The following is a 17944-nucleotide window of genomic DNA, read 5'->3' on the forward strand; positions in this document are numbered from 1 at the left end:
ATGCTTTTCAAATGCATCTTCTATGAAGAACATAGTCAAGATTTATCCAATTAGCAGCACTGCAACTTTTTACACAGGCTAATTTGAAGCAAGGCAAAGACAACAAATCATTTGGTCGTAATTCACCATGGACACTTTAGGTCAACCACATTAAACAGATGTCATAAATGAAAGGAACTGGAGAGCGTGATTATTAAAATTGCCTCATTATCCCAAGTCCTTAAATGCAACCTACTGCTTATAAGTACATTATGTGAGCAAAGTGAAATAGAGAGCAGTTCTCAGACAGGAAATACTCAACATCTCAGTTTTTAAAAATAGTTTCTTTTTAGGCTGCTTCAGGGTGTGTTCCAATATAGAAAGCAAGCTCACTCACTCATGCAGAAAAAGAAGAAACTTTTCATGGAAAAGCACAGTTGTAATAGTCCACATTTGGCTCATACCCCACTGTGGCGCTTGCCTCCTAGGTGGGTCATAAGGAAAGAGTTAAATGAGTGTGAAGTGATTGGCCAGTGGAAACTGATAGGAGGAGTTAGAGTGAGAGTTGGAGTTGTGTGAAAGTCAGTGGAGAGTTGGGAGTTGGAGAAGGAAGAGGGAGGAATAGTCTGTGGGTTGGTTGAGTTGTGTTGTGAGAGAGTGAGAGGAACTGTTAGGTGGAGTCAGATAGTTAGTTGGGATAATCAGTTTGAAGTTGTTAGGAACGTTGGGTCAGTAAAGAAACTAAGATTAAGAAACTGCCAAGAAAAATTAACTGAAACCATAAGCTTTTTCATGCTTATAAAAATAAACTAGATTATTTGTTAATGTTAACAACTGTCTAGACTCCGTGTGTACCCATGAGAAACGGGTTGGTGGCAGCGAAGAAAGGAATTACAGTGGTGGCACAGGGTCAATAGACCGTCAAACGTCCGGGGACCCTGTGTGATCACCACACCCACTATTCTGCAAACACATCTGCTCTTGGGTTTGAGAATGGTCCCCATGCAACTGCTCTTTTGATAATTGTGCTCTGATGTATTCCTAACCCAGTGCTAGCACAGGGAAGCTACCAGGGTTTTCCCCTGCCTGCCCCAGGCAAACACAAAATTAGGCACAACTTATGTTTCTCTACTGTAACTTTAATTCAAGTGGCATTCAAGGAAGATATTGAGGTTACGTTTCAAGTCAGAACAGCTGGTGAATGTTTAGGCAAGCAAAAAGAATGCAGATTGGACATACAGTGGTACCTCGGGTTAAGTACTTAATTCGTTCCAGAGGTCCGTTCTTAACCTGAAACTGTTCTTAACCTGAAGCACCACTTTAGCTAATGGGGCCTCCTGCTGCTACCGCACTGCCAGAGCACGATTTCTGTTCTTATCCTGAAGCAAAGTTCTTAACCTTTTTTTTTTTTTAATTTTTTGTTAAATTTTGACATAAATATATTTCACAAACATACAAAAGACAAAATGAAAAAGAAAAAACAGAAAAAGAGAAAAAAACAAACAAACAAAACATGAAATACATACAACCTAAAGCACTATTTCTGGGTTAGCGGAGTCTATAACCTGAAGCATATGTAACCTGAAGTGTATGTAATCCGAGGTACCATTGTACAGCCTCCACTTGTCTCTGTATGGGGTTTTCACTGCGCTGAAACTGTACTCCTCTCCATCCATCCCATGGGAAGATTGGATTGCTGGTACTGGAAATCCCTATAAGCCTTGAAATCTCACTCTCTCTCTTTCTCTCTCTCTCTCTCTCTCTCTCTCTCTCTCTCTCTCTCTGTGTGTGTGTGATGTTTGCCAAAATGGAGTGGTGTAGGCTAGGATACATAAAAATATTATGTTGAAAGAAAAAAAAAAGTAATGAAGGGATATGACTGGAATGAATGGCGCAAAAAACGAGTTCTTAAAACTGGGCTGAGTGGGAAAAAGTGATATGGGTTCAGTTTAGAAGAGGTTGCCATTGGCAGCAGCTTCCTCAACTTTTCCTCTTCATTAGTAGTGATGAAACTCCTTTCGGTGGCAGCTGGCTGGCAGCTGTCATTGCACCCCACTAGTGCCCCTGGAGGAAAAGCAAGTCATGATGTAGTATCGTTCTAATGGGACTTTGACTGGAGGCAGGGGCACACGGGATGTTAGGTCATCACTTTGTACACATAATAATAGCAACCCAAACATCCACCAGACTTTTCTCCTCTTTTACAACAGGAACATGATTGGGAAATGCCCCTTGCTGGTACCCAGACTCTGACATGGAGCCATCCCAATCTCAAAGCTGTATGACAAGTTCCATGTTGCATTGAAGCACTGAGCTTCCTTTGGGCACGGGAGAACTCCTGATATGGACTGTGGTCTCTACTTGCATGGTATAAAAATGGCAGACCAGAATTCAAGAGAGAAAGCTGGACTTGAAAACATTTACCATCAGAACTTTCCTAAAACCAGGCACATTTTTTCCTCCTGTGTTTTAATGCCAGTAGAATATTAGAATCATAGAATCATAGAGTTGGAAGAGACCACAAGGGCCATCGAGTCCAACCCCCTGCCAAGCAGGAAACACCATCAGAGCACTCCTGACATATGGTTGTCAAGCCTCTGCTTAAAGACCTCCAAAGAAGGAGACTCCACCACACTCCTTGGCAGCAAATTCCACTGTCGAACAGCTCTTACTGACAGGAAGTTCTTCCTAATGTTTAGGTGGAATCTTGACTCTACATATTGACTCTACATGCTTCGCTTTCATATGTTAATCCCCTTCCAACTTCCTGGAGCTCTGTGGCCTGTACCTGAAAGTAGTATTAGTGACAAATAGCCACAGTTTGTCACACTGCATAATGAACTTCAATCACAAAAAGAGAATGCATTCTTAAGAGAAAAGAATGAAAAGATAGATGAACTAAATGTGCTGTAGCTGGCACCTGAAATGCTGAGCTGCCTTCAATGCTAACTAACACAACATCCAGGTGTCTATCACAATACGCACCAAAGACCGTCCTTGCCGGGACAGATTCTCTGTTCAGCCAGAATGACACCTGGGACAGGATGACTGTCATGATGCAGGGGAGGTAGGTCTGAATCACAAAATAACCGATCTTCCTCTTCAAATGAAAATGAGCTGTCATTACTTTGTATTCACCTAGAAATGAATGGATCAAATTAGGAGGAGTGCTAGAAATAATTATGAATTGCCTCCACAATAAACCATTTTTCATGACAAGCCGAAGACATCTGCTTTAACAAGGCAAGCATACTGCAGATTTCCACACACGCCCCTCTCAAAAAAGCTATATGTTGGTAAATCCAAACAAAGATTGAGCCCCGCAAAAGCACACCTAAGAACTCATTTCAGCAAATTTATACTTTTGCTTTCTATGCCTGGCGTTTTATAGTATGATACAGTTACTAATGATGTTATTGTTATAGTTAGTTACTTTGTTTCGATACTATTTTATATATTTGGACAAAGCTTCATTTTGAATATTGGTCATTGACCATAGTAGTAGTAGTAGTAGTTATTTATACCCTGCCCATCTGGCTGGATTGATTGAGAGTTTAATTTTGAGCAGCACACCCTCAAAGCCTTAAAAGCTGCACCTAAAGCTCACTTTGGTCTAAAACGTGATTTGCGTGATGGGGAAGAGTACAGAACTAAATGCACAATTCTTTGGATCTCAACATTTTCCTTTACTTTGCAGTCTCTACAGAAGTGAATGCAATACTCTACAATTGTTGAATCATCCAGAACTATGACTCCAGATGCTTCCTAGACGGGGGTTTATTGTACAGTTCATGCATGGAAGTTTCTTGCAGTGTCCACCTGACACTGTCATCATCAAAATGGCAGCCCATTTTTTAAAAAATTATATATTTAATCCAGATTTCTGCTTACAATGGAAACTCTGTTCAATAAAAATAACCCATGTTGTTGCTCCTTAGCACACTGTTTTGGGCGTATGGTTTGTCATGTGTGTTAACTTTTTGGAACACATTCCAGCCATTCTGATTCTGGTAGTCCAAGTGGTGCAAGCAAACATTTTTGTACCACTTCCCACATGCATCTGAATTTGAGCAATCCAGTTCCAAGGACCTATTAATTTAAAAAAAAAAAAAAACCAATACAGTGGTACCTCAGGTTTAGTACTTAATTTGTTGCGGAGGTCCGTACTTAACCTGAAACTGTTCTTAACCTGAAACACCACTTTAGCTAATGGGGCCTCCTGCTGCTGCGCCGCCGGAGCACGATTTCTGTTCTCATCCTGAAGCAAAGTTCTTAACCTGAAGCACTATTTCTGGGTTAGCGGAGTCTGTAACCTGAAGCATATGTAACCCGAGGTACCACTGTAGAAATAGATACCTCCCCCCCCAAAAAAAAACCCCACACACCCTTGAAACATGGTAAGTAACCATGAAACATGATAAGTAAAGATTGGCAATATTTGCTCTTGTGAATGTCTGGCAATTTATTTATTTTATGTAATATCTGTGTACACGCCACAAATAGGAAAAGGTAGTGGAGGGTAGGGAGTAATGATTAGGGCAAGGAGCCACAAAGCACAGCACAGAAAAATTCAAACAATGATGATAGGTCACTCAGAAAGAAAGGCATCTAAAACTAAAAAATGGAGTATGTGGACGTTCACATTCCAATTAACACAGAGAGAATTATATCTCAACGAGCCATTTTGCAACCTAGAGCTCCCATATGGAAGCCCTCTATGATATAGCATATTATAGTAACATCACTTAGAGACTTTGGTAATTCAGTGGTATATAAATACTTTAAATTAAGTTCTCGCATCTATAATTTCCTGTGTCCTCAAGTCAACCTGGCAAGGCCACAGAGTATAGTCTGCATGTATGGCCAAAAGTACACCAGTGGCTGAAGGAAAAAAGGACTCAAACGGTTTCTTCTTTGTCTTACTAACCTGTACTTGATTTAGCTGTTTCTTCTCCAATTGTTTGCCCTATGAGATCATACTGATTCAACCTCGAACCGTCTGGGGCCACTTCTACTGAATTAGATGCATTGAAGGTCCACTTGTAGGTCACTTCTGAAGATGTATATGCATCTACAGGGGTGAAATAAGAAGACACGTTATCAGCTCAAAAGAGAGCAATTATTTGGGAATAGCTGCTCAGAGAATTCAGCATAGCCTCTGATATTCACTGACTCTCTTGATCTCTTAAGCAGTATGGACTTGGAAGTGCTTTGTCTGTATAAGACAAGGGGGGAAGAACCTATGTAGGCCTTGGCCCAGTTTCATGAGGGTAGGGGAAATAGGATGGGAAGGGCAAAACCTGGAGTGGATTGAATGATGGGGGGAGAAGGGGAGAAGCTGTCAACAAGCAAATCCATTGAGAGCCCTGGCCCTCTGCCATCAACTTAGCTAGGAGACAGGGAGGGAGACAGAGAGGGAGGGAGGGGGGAAAGGGGTGTCCGTAAAAGGGAGAAGGGGCTGGCCCCACCCACTTTGAGCTCTGGACCCACCTATTACTGGCACGTGGCTCTGACAGATTGCCACTAAGGGAATGTGACCCTCAACAAAACTCCCCAATCCCTGATGTAAGAGTACACATAAAGGATGCAAAGCGGTTCTCCATGTGCAGAGGACAGGAGGCGGAGGCGGTTACAGATCAGCGTTATAGAATCATACAATCATAGAGTTGGAAGAGACCACAAGGGCCAGCGAGTCCAACCCCCTGCCAAGCAGGAAACACCATCAGAGCACTCCTGACATATGGTTGTCAAGCCTCTGCTTAAAGACCTCCAAAGAAGGAGACTCCACCACACTCCTTGGCAGCAAATTCCACTGTCAAACAGCTCTTACTGACAGGAAGTTCTTCCTAATGTTTAGGTGGAATCTTCTTTCTTGTAGTTTGGAACCATTGCTCCGTGTCCGCTTCTCTGGAGCAGCAGAAAGCAACCTTTCTCCCTCCTCTATGTGACATCCTTTTATATATTTGAACATGGCTATCATATCACCCCTTAACCTCCTCTTCTCCAGGCTAAACATGCCCAGCTCCCTTAGCCGTTCCTCATAAGGCATCGTTTCCAGGCCTTTGACCATTTTGGTTGCCCTCCTCTGGACACGTTCCAGTTTGTCAGTGTCCTTCTTGAACTGTGGTGCCTAGAACTGGACACAGTACTCCAGGTGAGGTCTGACCAGAGCAGAATACAGTGGCACTACAGTGTTGGCACCAGTGCAGCAACCCACAACCTCCCACTCCATCCCTTGAGCCTGCAGTGTTCCCCAGGGGCCTGCGCTGCTTGTCTCAGCAGAGATGAGAAGCCAGACTGGGGAAAGAGAGAGGGCGTAGGCTGGCTCCCTCCCCTTAACTGTCACCCAAGTGATGGCAGGCCCTATGTACATACGTCCAGCTGATACCTGCTCAGAAGCAGGTGAGAGAACAACATGGGAAGAAAGGGGCATATGGAGCACATAACTGCATCCAAAATTCCTTGCTTTGTGATTGTGAAACTACTGGATATCTGCTGTCAAAATAGATTAAGGATGTAACATATTTATCTCAAAATTGATTAAAAAAGACTGTTCAGCGTAAACATCTCCCATGAACATCTTAGGGCAGGTGTCAGGAACCACTGGCCCTCCAGATGTTGTTGAATTACAACTCAAGTCAGTCCCAGTAAGCATGGCAGATGGCCAGGTATGATGGGGGTTGTAAGATCAGCAACATCTGGGGGGGGGGGAGTTTCCCCACATCTATTCATGTTTTCGCCCCCTAGAAGTCCGATATCTGATGGGCCTTCAGGAGATGCCATGGAGCAAAGATATTTAAAGAATGGGATACTTCATTTATGTTATCCTACAATGGAAAACATGGGTTCAGTTGTATAAAATTATTAGTTTTTCCTATAGGCAATTGTTAATTTAGATTTAAGGGAATACATGTTATTGTATCTGCATTAAATCACATTGGTTTGCAGTTGGGAAGTAAGTTACCAGATTTGAATTACATGAACTTTTGACAGCATAGACTCTGCCAGAAACTAAAACTTGCAGTGTATGAAAGCAAAATGTATTTCCATAACACAAACAATCCTGTATATACCAAGAAATGAATAAGACTGCTATTATGTATTAATTTTTTAAAATACTTATATGCTACGTATTTCATTAAAAAAGCAAAGTGATTTAACAACAACTATACATTGCTATTACTATAGCTGATCCAGAATCCTTTGACATTGTGAGATGCCAGCTATAGACTCTCACTAACCACAGCAGAATGGCATATGTCTGATCACTAATAATAAAGGGCTTCATGGACACAGAGAAGAAATTCCTGCTTCAATATGAATATCAATGTAAAAATCAGCACACCTTAATGTTGCCCGGAGATACCAACATAGACAACTGCAAACTATAAACCTTTAGCATCAGAGTACTTTGATAACTATACTATCATAATTCTTGTGGATGCAAAAATCATCACAATTTCTTTGTGCCTTGATTTCTTTGTGTCCTTATGTTCTACTCATGAGAAATCCAAATCAAGGAATTCAACCATAACCTTCTCCTTAACCCCTAACATGATCACATCATCTAGAAAATAGCTACTGAAGACTCAAACCACTTCACAGAATACCGCATAAGCAGTATAGAAAAAACGCTGCAAGCAGGTTGCAGAAGTTCTTATAGCCATAGCTTGTGCAATTCTCTTCTCCACAGGTATAGCAAACCTCTTCTTTGCACCTGCAATATTAGAGTCAGATATTTCCAGGCCAAACTGCTCCCAAAGAACTAGAAATTTGTCCTAAAACGTGTATTTCCTCTGGGTAAATTTCAGAAAGCCATAATGTGGTTTTGACAATGATCATACTCTAGGACATCAAACCTTCTACACCATGAGATCTGTGTAATATGCTTAAACTAAATTGCCCTGATAAGCTAACTGGTTGCCAAATTCTGCACCAGTTGAAGTTTCCAAACCATCTTCAGAGGTAACCCTACATATAATGCACAGGGGATAAATTTGAACCCTGAGGAACCCCACATTGAAAGCTACACAGAGCCAAAGAACACTGCCCAAGCATTACCCCCTGCAAAGGACCATCCAACGAGGACTGGCATCACTGCAAAGCAATGGCACCCACCCCCAACTTGGACAGTTGCTCCACAGCCAATTATATGAAATGTTGCTGAGAGGTAAAGGAAAATTAACAGGGACAGATTTCCCTTCTTTCCTGACAGATGTCATGATATAGGGCAACCAAAACTGGCCCTAAAGCCTGAATCAAGACCCAGTCTTGAATTAGAAGTTGGAGGCTCAGAGAAGCCAACCTCAAATGAGAGCTGAGCTTTCAAAGCCCCTAAATTCATTTCCAGCTTTGATCAAAATGTGAATTCCCAGCGTCCCCATTCTATACCTTTTACTTACTTGTCAAGCAGCGATGGCTGCACATGGGAGAGGAGAAGAGGGAGGTTTTCCACCCCATCATGGAGGGAGAGAAAGAAGGAAAACACGAAGCAAAAAACACCCCCACTGCTTCTCCTGTCTCTGTTGTTGGGTTGTCCTCTGCTGTGGTTCTCTTACTGACCCCACTTATTGTTTATAGACATTTAAACAATAAGCTTAAACAATAAGCATTTATCTTAAGCCAATCGAATTAAAGTTGCTCTGCACTTTCTATTCAGTTTCATCCACGAATTGTTGTTTCTACAGCGACTCTTCTCTTGTAAATCGAAACATTTTTGTTTCCATTGAACAACATTGACCAAACTATGTTTTCAGTTTGCTTGGAAATAGAGACAATGGATGTTTCATGACCCACAAATGTGGCAAAAGACAGACAAACAAACAAATCACCGGAGGTGTTCAGTGAAACAGCCCTTTATTTATTTATTGTTCATTTAAATTTACATAAACAATAACATAAAAAACAAAAAATATATATATCACACAAGAGTAATTTTGAAATACCTGACCCTTCCATTTTCAGAAATAAAAATGCTTGGTCATCTTATCTCCAAAATATGGCATCACATAAATATTCATGAGCTCTTTATTGTCTTAACTATACTTTTAAACACAAAGGATCACAGTTAAGATCAATTTAAAGCAGCATTATAATTTATTAAATATTAAAGTAAATAATAGCATGCTGCAATCAATGTTTGGGGCTTTCTGGGAAAATAAAATGACATTATCCAGGACATGCTGATAAAATCAGCTTAGTTGTCCCTACCTTCCAAATGAGTGGCACAAATGTGATAATGAAAATGGTACCCGTTAAGTATTAAGATGTTAGTCATGGTTGTTGTTTTTATTTGATTAGATAAACAAACCATATCTCTGTGTCTTGTTTGTATCTGCTCATGTAAGAAGCTGAAGCTTTCACCTGCCCTTTGCCATTTCATGACCAGGTCCTTCACAGACATCATTATCTACTTGCCTCCTGTTTCTCAGGTTGACTGCTTAATATGAGTATTTAGTTGGCCACTCTATCTAGCACCAGGAGAAGGTGGGGCTAGTTTGGTTTCTGCATCTTGGGGTGTTTTCTTCTCCAACAAACTCCGCTTCCACAGATCGGGGTGTCGCGAATACTTTTCTATCTGGGACATTCCATTCTGTTTCTTCCACGTTTGGGTTTACTTCGTCTACACCTGTGCATAAAATAAAGGACAGGTCAGTAGGCTACACCCTCTCTATTTTCAGTGGATAAACAGTGTTCAGGGTATCTTTGGTTTCGGTTGCAAATATGGTAAGCACAGCAGGTTCTCTATTGTTAATGATGACTCAGGCATGCACTTCAGGGCTGCTTGTTTGAGGGAATGCAGGAGTATTTCCGTGAGTATTTCCGTGAGTATAATGGAACCCCTATATTTTGTGAGAGATGTATATGCTGCAACGTATATGTAGGAGTTGTCAGCATTTTTTGAGAAACACACCTAGGCGTCATGAAGTTGCTGCAGTTTGAACCAGGTTCTTAAATTTCACATATAGCATTGGCAATAAAGCAAGGAGGAGGAGGACATTTAATAGAGGTGCAAAAAAAACAAAAACCACTCACCTTCTAACTCTGTGAAACTTGAAAGCAGGAGAGGCTGACCAGGACTGAACTGTGGTGTGTGCTTGGACTGCTCTCATCAGAAACCATGTAGAATTAACTCTGGAAAGTTAAGACTAAATCTTCAAATGAGAACTGGAGGTTTAGAGAGAGATGACCCACACATCTGGTTCACCGACATTAGGCAGCAGCAACGTTGGATCCATCTTGTCATTCCAAATCATGGGTTGCATCTCTCAGGCATCATGGCACAAGGTGCTTTCCACCGTTGCACTCCAGGATCAACAGGACCTCAAGTGATCCTGCCTAGAGCGATGCAGGCTTTCCCCACAGTTTCACCAGCGAGAGTTACTGGTGAGCAGGAGTCTGAACAACATGTTAGACCAAGATATAGCTGACACTGTTGAACCATGCCCTTTTACTTCCGTCGGGAAATCAGCGTACCTAGTCCCTAATATCAGGTGCCTGTCATGATCCCCGAGTCATTCAGTGACTAAGGCACTGAGTTGGAGCCTACAGTGTCACTGGCCAAGGAGCTGGTCTAGGTTCCTGACTATGAGTCTCATGCTAAAGATCAGGGATCATGAAATCTAAGGCTGGGAGGCAGAAGAGATCCCGTAGTACCAGGCCCTGTAGAATCAGAGACAGGATTCTCAAGGGTGTGTTGAGTGCATCAGGCACAGGAAATGCATTAGGTTGGAGACTGTGGAGCTCAGGGAACATACCTCGCTTCAGATGAACGCTGGCCTTTTAAGAGACTCTAGTTCTTCAAAAGGGAATGGGGCAAAGGAGAGGTAGATGCAGACAGAGGGTCAAAAAGTTCACCAATAGCTATTGTTAGAGCAAGCTGCTCACTAGGAGCTCCCCTTGCACTGACCTACTGTGTCCTATAGGCTCCTCCAGAATAGTTCCTGGAGCACAACAATCTTCAGCAATGTGTGCTTTATTGCAGGATGTGTTAGTTGTTGTAAACGAATGGTTGCCTCTGTTGGATCTGTGCTGGGAGACATCTCAATATCATCTTTGTCAAGGGTAATGGGCTGAAGACTCATATTGTTAGTCCTTGGATGTTTCTTCAATCATTGTCTCCTGCTGCACACAGATCATTTTTCTCCCATCCAACAGGAATGGCGCTAGCTTCTTATAGAGCTTCTTACTCATTTTTTCCCCAGTCTCTGCGTGCATGGTGAGCTCCTTTTTTGTTGTGTTGAAGACTTTCACTTTTTTCCATCATGGGACAGAGGTTATGGAACATCCCCTCTTGCAAACTTTTTAGGACAGTCAATTGAAAACTACCTCATCCCTGAACTGAGAATGAAAGGTCTCCAAGGGCTGGGTTGCTCAGCTACAGGTCTCAGAAGCCCATACGCTATACTTTGGATATATATGTGCCTCTCCCAGCTCCACCCCCAGACTGAGGTGTGAAGCATTTGACAAACAAGTATTTGTTCATCTGCCTTATTCTAATCAAATTCAGAAATTTTATTGTTTTATTTTAATGACGGCTGATGTATTTAATGATTGTAAACCACTTTGTGAGACAATTGTTCTGAAAAAAATGGTATCTGATACTTTAAGATGAATAAATAAACAGCATCTCCTCTTATTGCTCAAGCTCAGCTTCAATAATTAGGTGTGAAATGCAATAACAATTACATTCCTATTCTATAAAGCATGTTCCAGGTATCTGTGAGTAGACCACAATGTAGCATGATTGAATTTTACCCCCAATATAACTTGTTCCATAATTTGATCATCTAAAACCCACCTATGCTGGGAAATGCTGTTTTCAAAAGTGAAAACCTTTGCTTTTCCATAATTGAACTTTAAACAATTGTGCTTACAGTAGATTAAAAACCAGGATAACAGGCATTTTAGCCCAAGTATAGAGCAGGAGGAAAAAACTGCATGAAGTAAGATACAAATTTTCCTATTACCTAGTTTTGGTAGGAGGCCATCTGGGTCATTCAAGACAGTTCTGGGATCATTTAGGAACAAATTAAGCAAAGTAGCAGCAAGTATACATCCTTAACTCCCTTGGTTGTGGGTTTATCTTTAGTAAACTGTCCCTTATTACCACAGCTGATTTGTGAAAGACTATTGCAATACAAAAAGGCAAAAGAGGAAGAAGCGAGAAGTCTTTTATCAACAAGAATTTCATCCACTTTCTGCCATAACTTGACCCTGGAAATATAACCAAAAGCTACCTTTAAATCCATGAAGGCAGCAGTTTCCCTCACAAGGTTCTTGTATATTTTTCAGGAAGGTGACAAAGGATCAGACAGTGATCAAGTGTTGAACAATCTTCTCTAAATGCTGCTTGAGAATCAGTAGGTACCGTATTTTTTGCTCCATAAGACTCACTTTTTCCCCTCCTAAAAAGTATGGGGAAATGTGTGTGCGTCTTATGGAGCGAATGCAGGCTGCGCAGCTATCCCATAAGCCAGAACAGCAAGAGGGATTGCTGCTTTCACTGTGCAGCGATCCGTCTTGCTGTTCTGGCTTCTGAGATTCAGAATATTTTTTTTTCTTGTTTTCCTCCTCCAAAAACTAGGTGCGTCTTGTAGTCTGGTGCGTCTTATAGAGCGAAAAATACGGTATATTCTCAGATTCTAAGAAAGAAATCATTCCATTGCTTAAGAACGTGCCATACAACTCCCCCTTGACTGATGGCAGGCTAATAGGTCTACAGTTTCCCAGATCACAAGCTTGACCCTTTTTTTTAAAAAAAGGTACCACTATTGCTTCTTCCAGCTAGAAAGGGTCATAGAATCATAGAATCATAGAATCATAGAATCATAGAGTTGGAAGAGACCACAAGGGCCATCGAGTCCAACCCCCTGCCAAGCAGGAAACACCATCAGAGCACTCCTGACATATGGTTGTCAAGCCTCTGCTTAAAGACCTCCAAAGAAGGAGACTCCACCACACTCCTTGGCAGCAAATTCCACTGTCAAACAGCTCTTACTGTCAGGAAGTTCTTCCTAATGTTTAGGTGGAATCTTTTTTCTTGTAGTTTGGTCATGCCAGAACAATTCACTGTAGTAAAAAGGGGCATCCAACAATGGTGCCCACCAAGGTTGCCTTATTTTTATAAGTTTCAGAGGGATATTAATCAATCCTTGGATCCTTCCCACTCTTGATCTTGGGAATCACAGGTAAGACTTCTTTTACAAAAACTGGGTTCCATTTTGGTGTGACTCATAGCACAGCATCAAGCAGAGAGCCTAAATAAGATGTAATAATATCATCTGTGTCTGTAAAGTTGGCTCTAAAGTGGTCCTCAGACATGCGCTGAAATACAACGGTTTAGAACTTGTGATCAAGAATGCAAAACTCCTGAGACCACTTGCCAGAAGGTTTTACGGTCTTTATTAAGGGAAGCATTTAGAAGCAAGCATCCATGGATCACAAAAAACCTGGTGCTCTTTGTGTGGTAATAAGGCCTTTAATTTTTTTCCCCTAATTGAAAATAACAAAAGGAAAGATTGCTTAGCCATGACTTCCTGTAAGAAAAGGAGCCTTTTAGAGCCTTTCCCCATCAAATCGCACTCCTCATCAAACCATTGGACACTCTCAGCATTACACATTAGCATTTTCTTCTTTTAAAAAGGGAGCTTTTCACCCAAAGAGATGCTTTGGAAAAAGATTTCTGCTTTACACACTCTCAGCAAAAATTCAAATTAAAGATTCAAACACATCAGTGTTATCTACTTTTATTTGCTCCGTATATCTTAACCAGAGTACATATTGTTTTTCCTTTAGGTCGTGTCCAGGAATTAAAATCTGAGGCATCCAGAGTCCTTCCTTAACTGACTAGACCAGGGTTTCCCAAACTTGGGTCTCCAGCTGTTTTTGGACTACAATTGCCATCATCCCTGGCCACTGGTCCTGCTAGCTAGGGATGATGGGAGTTGTAGTCTAAAAACAGCTGGAGACCCAAGTTTGGGAAACCCTGGACAAAACAATGATCCTATTCAGTCATGAATGCCTCCCTTCCCTAAGGCCCTTTGAGGCTCTCCTGTTTGTCTGTGTCCACGTGTGGACTAAGAGTGTCAACAAAGGATTCTTTCATTATGTAATTCTTAGGTGACTCAACCTATTTTACCTTGAAAACTTGCAAGAGCATTCACATGAAAAGAGACATCCTTTCTCCTGGGTGAGATGCGGTGGCTTAAATCTAACTGAGAGGCTGATGCCTAAGTTCAAAGCACAATGTATAAAACGTAATTCACAACCACAATAAAAATGTATATTATTACTTGTTTGGTGAAGGACATTTTACCACAAAGGATTACACAAAGTGTGATCTGCAAACTAGCTTCAAAGCAAAGATGATTCACAAAATGTCTGCTCAGATGTCACAACAACCCATGTGATTTTACAAGCCATGGTTTTTTGTGTAGCGTCTGAGCCAAGTCTATACTTCTCAAAGGAAGAACAAAATATTAGTGAGATATATTGTCACCTTTCCACCACACAAACAGAATTAAGCATAGACTCATACCAGTTAGCCTATCCTCATATTAGCCTGCTTCACACATCACTTTAAACCATAGTTAAGCTTAAGCACAGTGTGCTGGTGCACGGGGTGGAATGGTTTGGCTTGTTGCTTTCTACAAAAAATGTGAGCTGTAACCAAGGATTGTTCTTTGCTTGGGTTGAACATAACACTGAACCAAACTATAGCAAAGCTCCAAACAGCCCAACAGAAGCAGGAGCTGGGTATAAGCAAAGGGCCACAATTTTAATCCCATGCACAATCTCTCTACATATTCACCTTTAAATCATAGTTAAACTAAACTTTGATTTAAAGTGATGTGTGAACCAGCTCACTATTTAGTGCAAATGCATTTTCAGTTACACTTATTTTCATAGCTGTCAAGGGTCCCTTATTTGAAGGGACAGTCCCTTATTCCAGCGCCATGTCCCGCTGCTGTCCCTAATTGATGGATGTCCCTTAAATGTCCCTTAAATGATGTCCCTTAAATTTCAAAGGAGGCTCCAACTGTGTTGCTTGGCTCTGTTGCTCACCCAATAAGAAGTCTAAGAATGACTGGGGGGTGGAGCTTGCATGCCTTGTGTGTGGCTAGTTAATGCAAGCTGAGAGGGTTTTTGAATGCTGGATGCCATTTTGTTGCACGTGCTGCTGCAGACTTTGCAGTGCAAAGCCAGGCCGGGGAGCCATCTTAAGTTAAGGCTGCATAGGCCTTGTGGTGCATGTGATTCAGATTCTATTCAGTTGAACCTCTGGTTACAAAGTTGGTTGGACAGTGTTCTCGAAGCTACCCAGCATGAGTTTGACCAGACTGCAGGAGGACAGGAAGACTGGAGTGCCTGGAACAGGTGAGGCTGCAGGTCCCTTATTTTGGCTGCTGGTCCCTTATTTTCAAGGCTGCTGGTCCCTTATTTTCAGATCTGTAAGTTGACAGCTATGCTTATTTTGTACAACTTAAAAAGCATATATGTTGCATTAGAAACGTATTGTAGAAGATTTTACCTGCTACAGCCTTCATACAAGTACAAAAGAACAAAACATTAAGATAAACTTCAGCTTGTGTAGGGACTGCATTGGCGTGATTTCAAAGCACATGTTTTTCAGATATCTTATTTCCTTTTCCACGCTGCATCAGGTATGTAATTATTCTTATCCAGGTGCTGTATTAACAACTGTGTCACTCTGCTACTATAACGATTTAAACCTATTGGTCAATAAATGACATTACTTATGATGAATGCTGCAATTAGGCCATAATATCTTCTGGAAAAACAAGAACCCAGGGAATTAGCTAACATGTTCAAAGACAAAAGCACTGGAAATGAATTATTTTAAATATAAAAAACCCCAGAACATATAATGCAGCACAATGTTGCTGAAGCATACATAAATTGTGAGCAAGTCCAAGAGCAGAAATGAGATGTTGAACTATGTAAGATATTTACTAGCTAGAGGCTGCACTTTTAGCCATGTTACTTACAGCTGCCAAATTTCAATGGGCACGAATGGGCATCCATAGGGAAGTCTTCTAAGTGCATTGGACATTCAGCCTGGACAGTAAGCCTAAAAGGGAAAAGACCACTCTATACTTAAGTCTGCTGTTAAAGAGTCATGAAAACCAATTCCATAAAAATAAACTGAATTTACAGATTGCAGAGATTAATTACACAAAATCAATTAAAACTTAACCCTATATTTGTCCTTTATTTGATCCTTCGGAGGACACTGCCTCATCACAACAAACAGATCCCAAAACTATTAAGGCCAGCTGAATGAAATGGCGAATTACGGAACTACAGGTTACCCAGTAATATTCAGTTCAAAAGTATGTGCCACATGAACACAGAAGTCCAATTAAAGGCACGTACCTAAAAAATAAATAAATAAATATTGGTTGTTTCAATAAAAGCAGCCCCAAAAATAAATGCATCAAAGCAAAGACTCATCTAGCAAAACTAGAAACATGCAGCAAACTGGCTTGCATGAAACACTAAGTCAAACCATGGCTTAGCATGAACGTACAAACATATGGGTTCCCACACTAATTCCTTGGACCTCTTGCTTTGGCTTATTGATTCATCTGAACTCAGGCTCATAGGTGTTCTCATTCTAGACAAGCCATGTGCTGCAAACAAGGTTTGTGCTTGGTTTACAGCTTGTGGTTGGGCTGAAAGAGATGAGCCTAGGTTCAAATGCTAAGCCCTGGATAGCGCAACAGCAGAAATATCAGTAGAGGAGTGCAGTGGCTGCAGTCTCCTTTTTTAGAATCCACATGTTCATGCAAAATGAACCAACATTTGCAAACTGATAAGTTTATGTATTTTTTTTGCAAATGTAACAGATCTCTGATCCACCTGTATTGGGGCATCTCAAAACTATTTATCTGCTAGTTTCATAGCATGCAATGGGTGGTATGTATGTGTGAATAGGCTACTAGGGAGGTCTTTAGATTAACAGGGCCCTGGGAAGGATGCAGTTCTTTTCAGGATGGCGTATTTTGCCATGTTAGAAGTCTGCTTACCCGAGTGTTTGCTGCAGGATGCCGTGAAATGAGAGTGTTAATAATAGGGAACATGCTGGCTTGATGCTAAAGTGAGAACAGCTTACCAGGACAGTGATCAAAAGACAAAATAAAATGTGCACCTCATGGTATATAAGAGAGTCCCATCATCTTGAATTCGTAGTAGCTTATTTGGCATTGTCATGTTGTGAGCTACTGACTTCTTTCCATTATGAAAGAATGTATCTGGAGTCCAGATTTTGCTGGCCATTAAATTGTTCAGTCGAAGAATGTTCATTGGACCCTTAAACTTTAATCTCTCATCTTTCCATCTTTGGCGGAAGAAAACATCTATTGTGTATTCCTGAAGTGGGGGGATATTAAAAGTGTTTTAAAGTTAGTTATTATCAGTCCATATCAATAAAGTGAAAGTAGCACATTACCAACTTGGAGAAAAAGCAAGGAGAGGCAGAACAATCAATACATATTTAGAAATTGTGTGTGTGTGTGTGTGTGCGCGCACGCATACTTTCAAAGTTTTGCTGCACGTCTGCATGGCTCATGAAGTTTGCTGTGTACAATGTTTCCAAACTGTGTTTAAGTTTGGACTTTGGTGAGTCTGTAGTGGATAATATAGCATGAAGGGGAGAAAATAACCAAAAAATGATTCTCTTCATGCCATGACTTCATGAAGTTGCTGGTATCATTATGAAGATATCCTAAACAGATCAGCAAGATCATAATGGGACTCAATATATGTTTAATATCTTTATTCACTTCGCTGCATTCATAAAAAACAGGTGCAGAAAAACTGGCCTATACATTAGATGCCATATTTTCAGACAGCAGTAAATTTATTCCATCCTTCAATTTTATTACCTCCTTCAAAACATTTTTCTCGATTTTAAACATTTTTGAATGTTTTGTTTTAAAGG

At 41.0% G+C, this 17944-nt stretch overlaps 1 protein-coding gene across 4 annotated transcripts in view; it reads right to left on the reverse strand.

Annotated features, from left to right (window-relative positions):
• GABRA2 (gamma-aminobutyric acid type A receptor subunit alpha2) overlaps positions 1–17944 on the reverse strand; it is a 75946-nt gene that overhangs the window by 9433 nt on the left and 48569 nt on the right. For 3 of the 4 annotated variants that reach the window (XM_079989796.1, XM_079989797.1, XM_079989795.1), the window contains 4 exons: positions 17153–17373; positions 15990–16072; positions 4907–5050; positions 2965–3117 (listed from right to left, as the gene is read on the reverse strand). In XM_079989796.1, coding sequence (XP_079845922.1) covers positions 2965–3117; positions 4907–5050; positions 15990–16072; positions 17153–17373 — 601 coding nt within the window. The remainder of the gene's footprint in view (positions 1–2964; positions 3118–4906; positions 5051–15989; positions 16073–17152; positions 17374–17944) is intronic. The other variant, XM_079989798.1, reaches the window with a different exon arrangement.

Source organism: Podarcis cretensis, assembly GCF_951804945.1.
Source record: "Podarcis cretensis genome assembly, chromosome: 9".
Taxonomy (NCBI): Eukaryota; Metazoa; Chordata; class Lepidosauria; order Squamata; family Lacertidae; genus Podarcis; species Podarcis cretensis.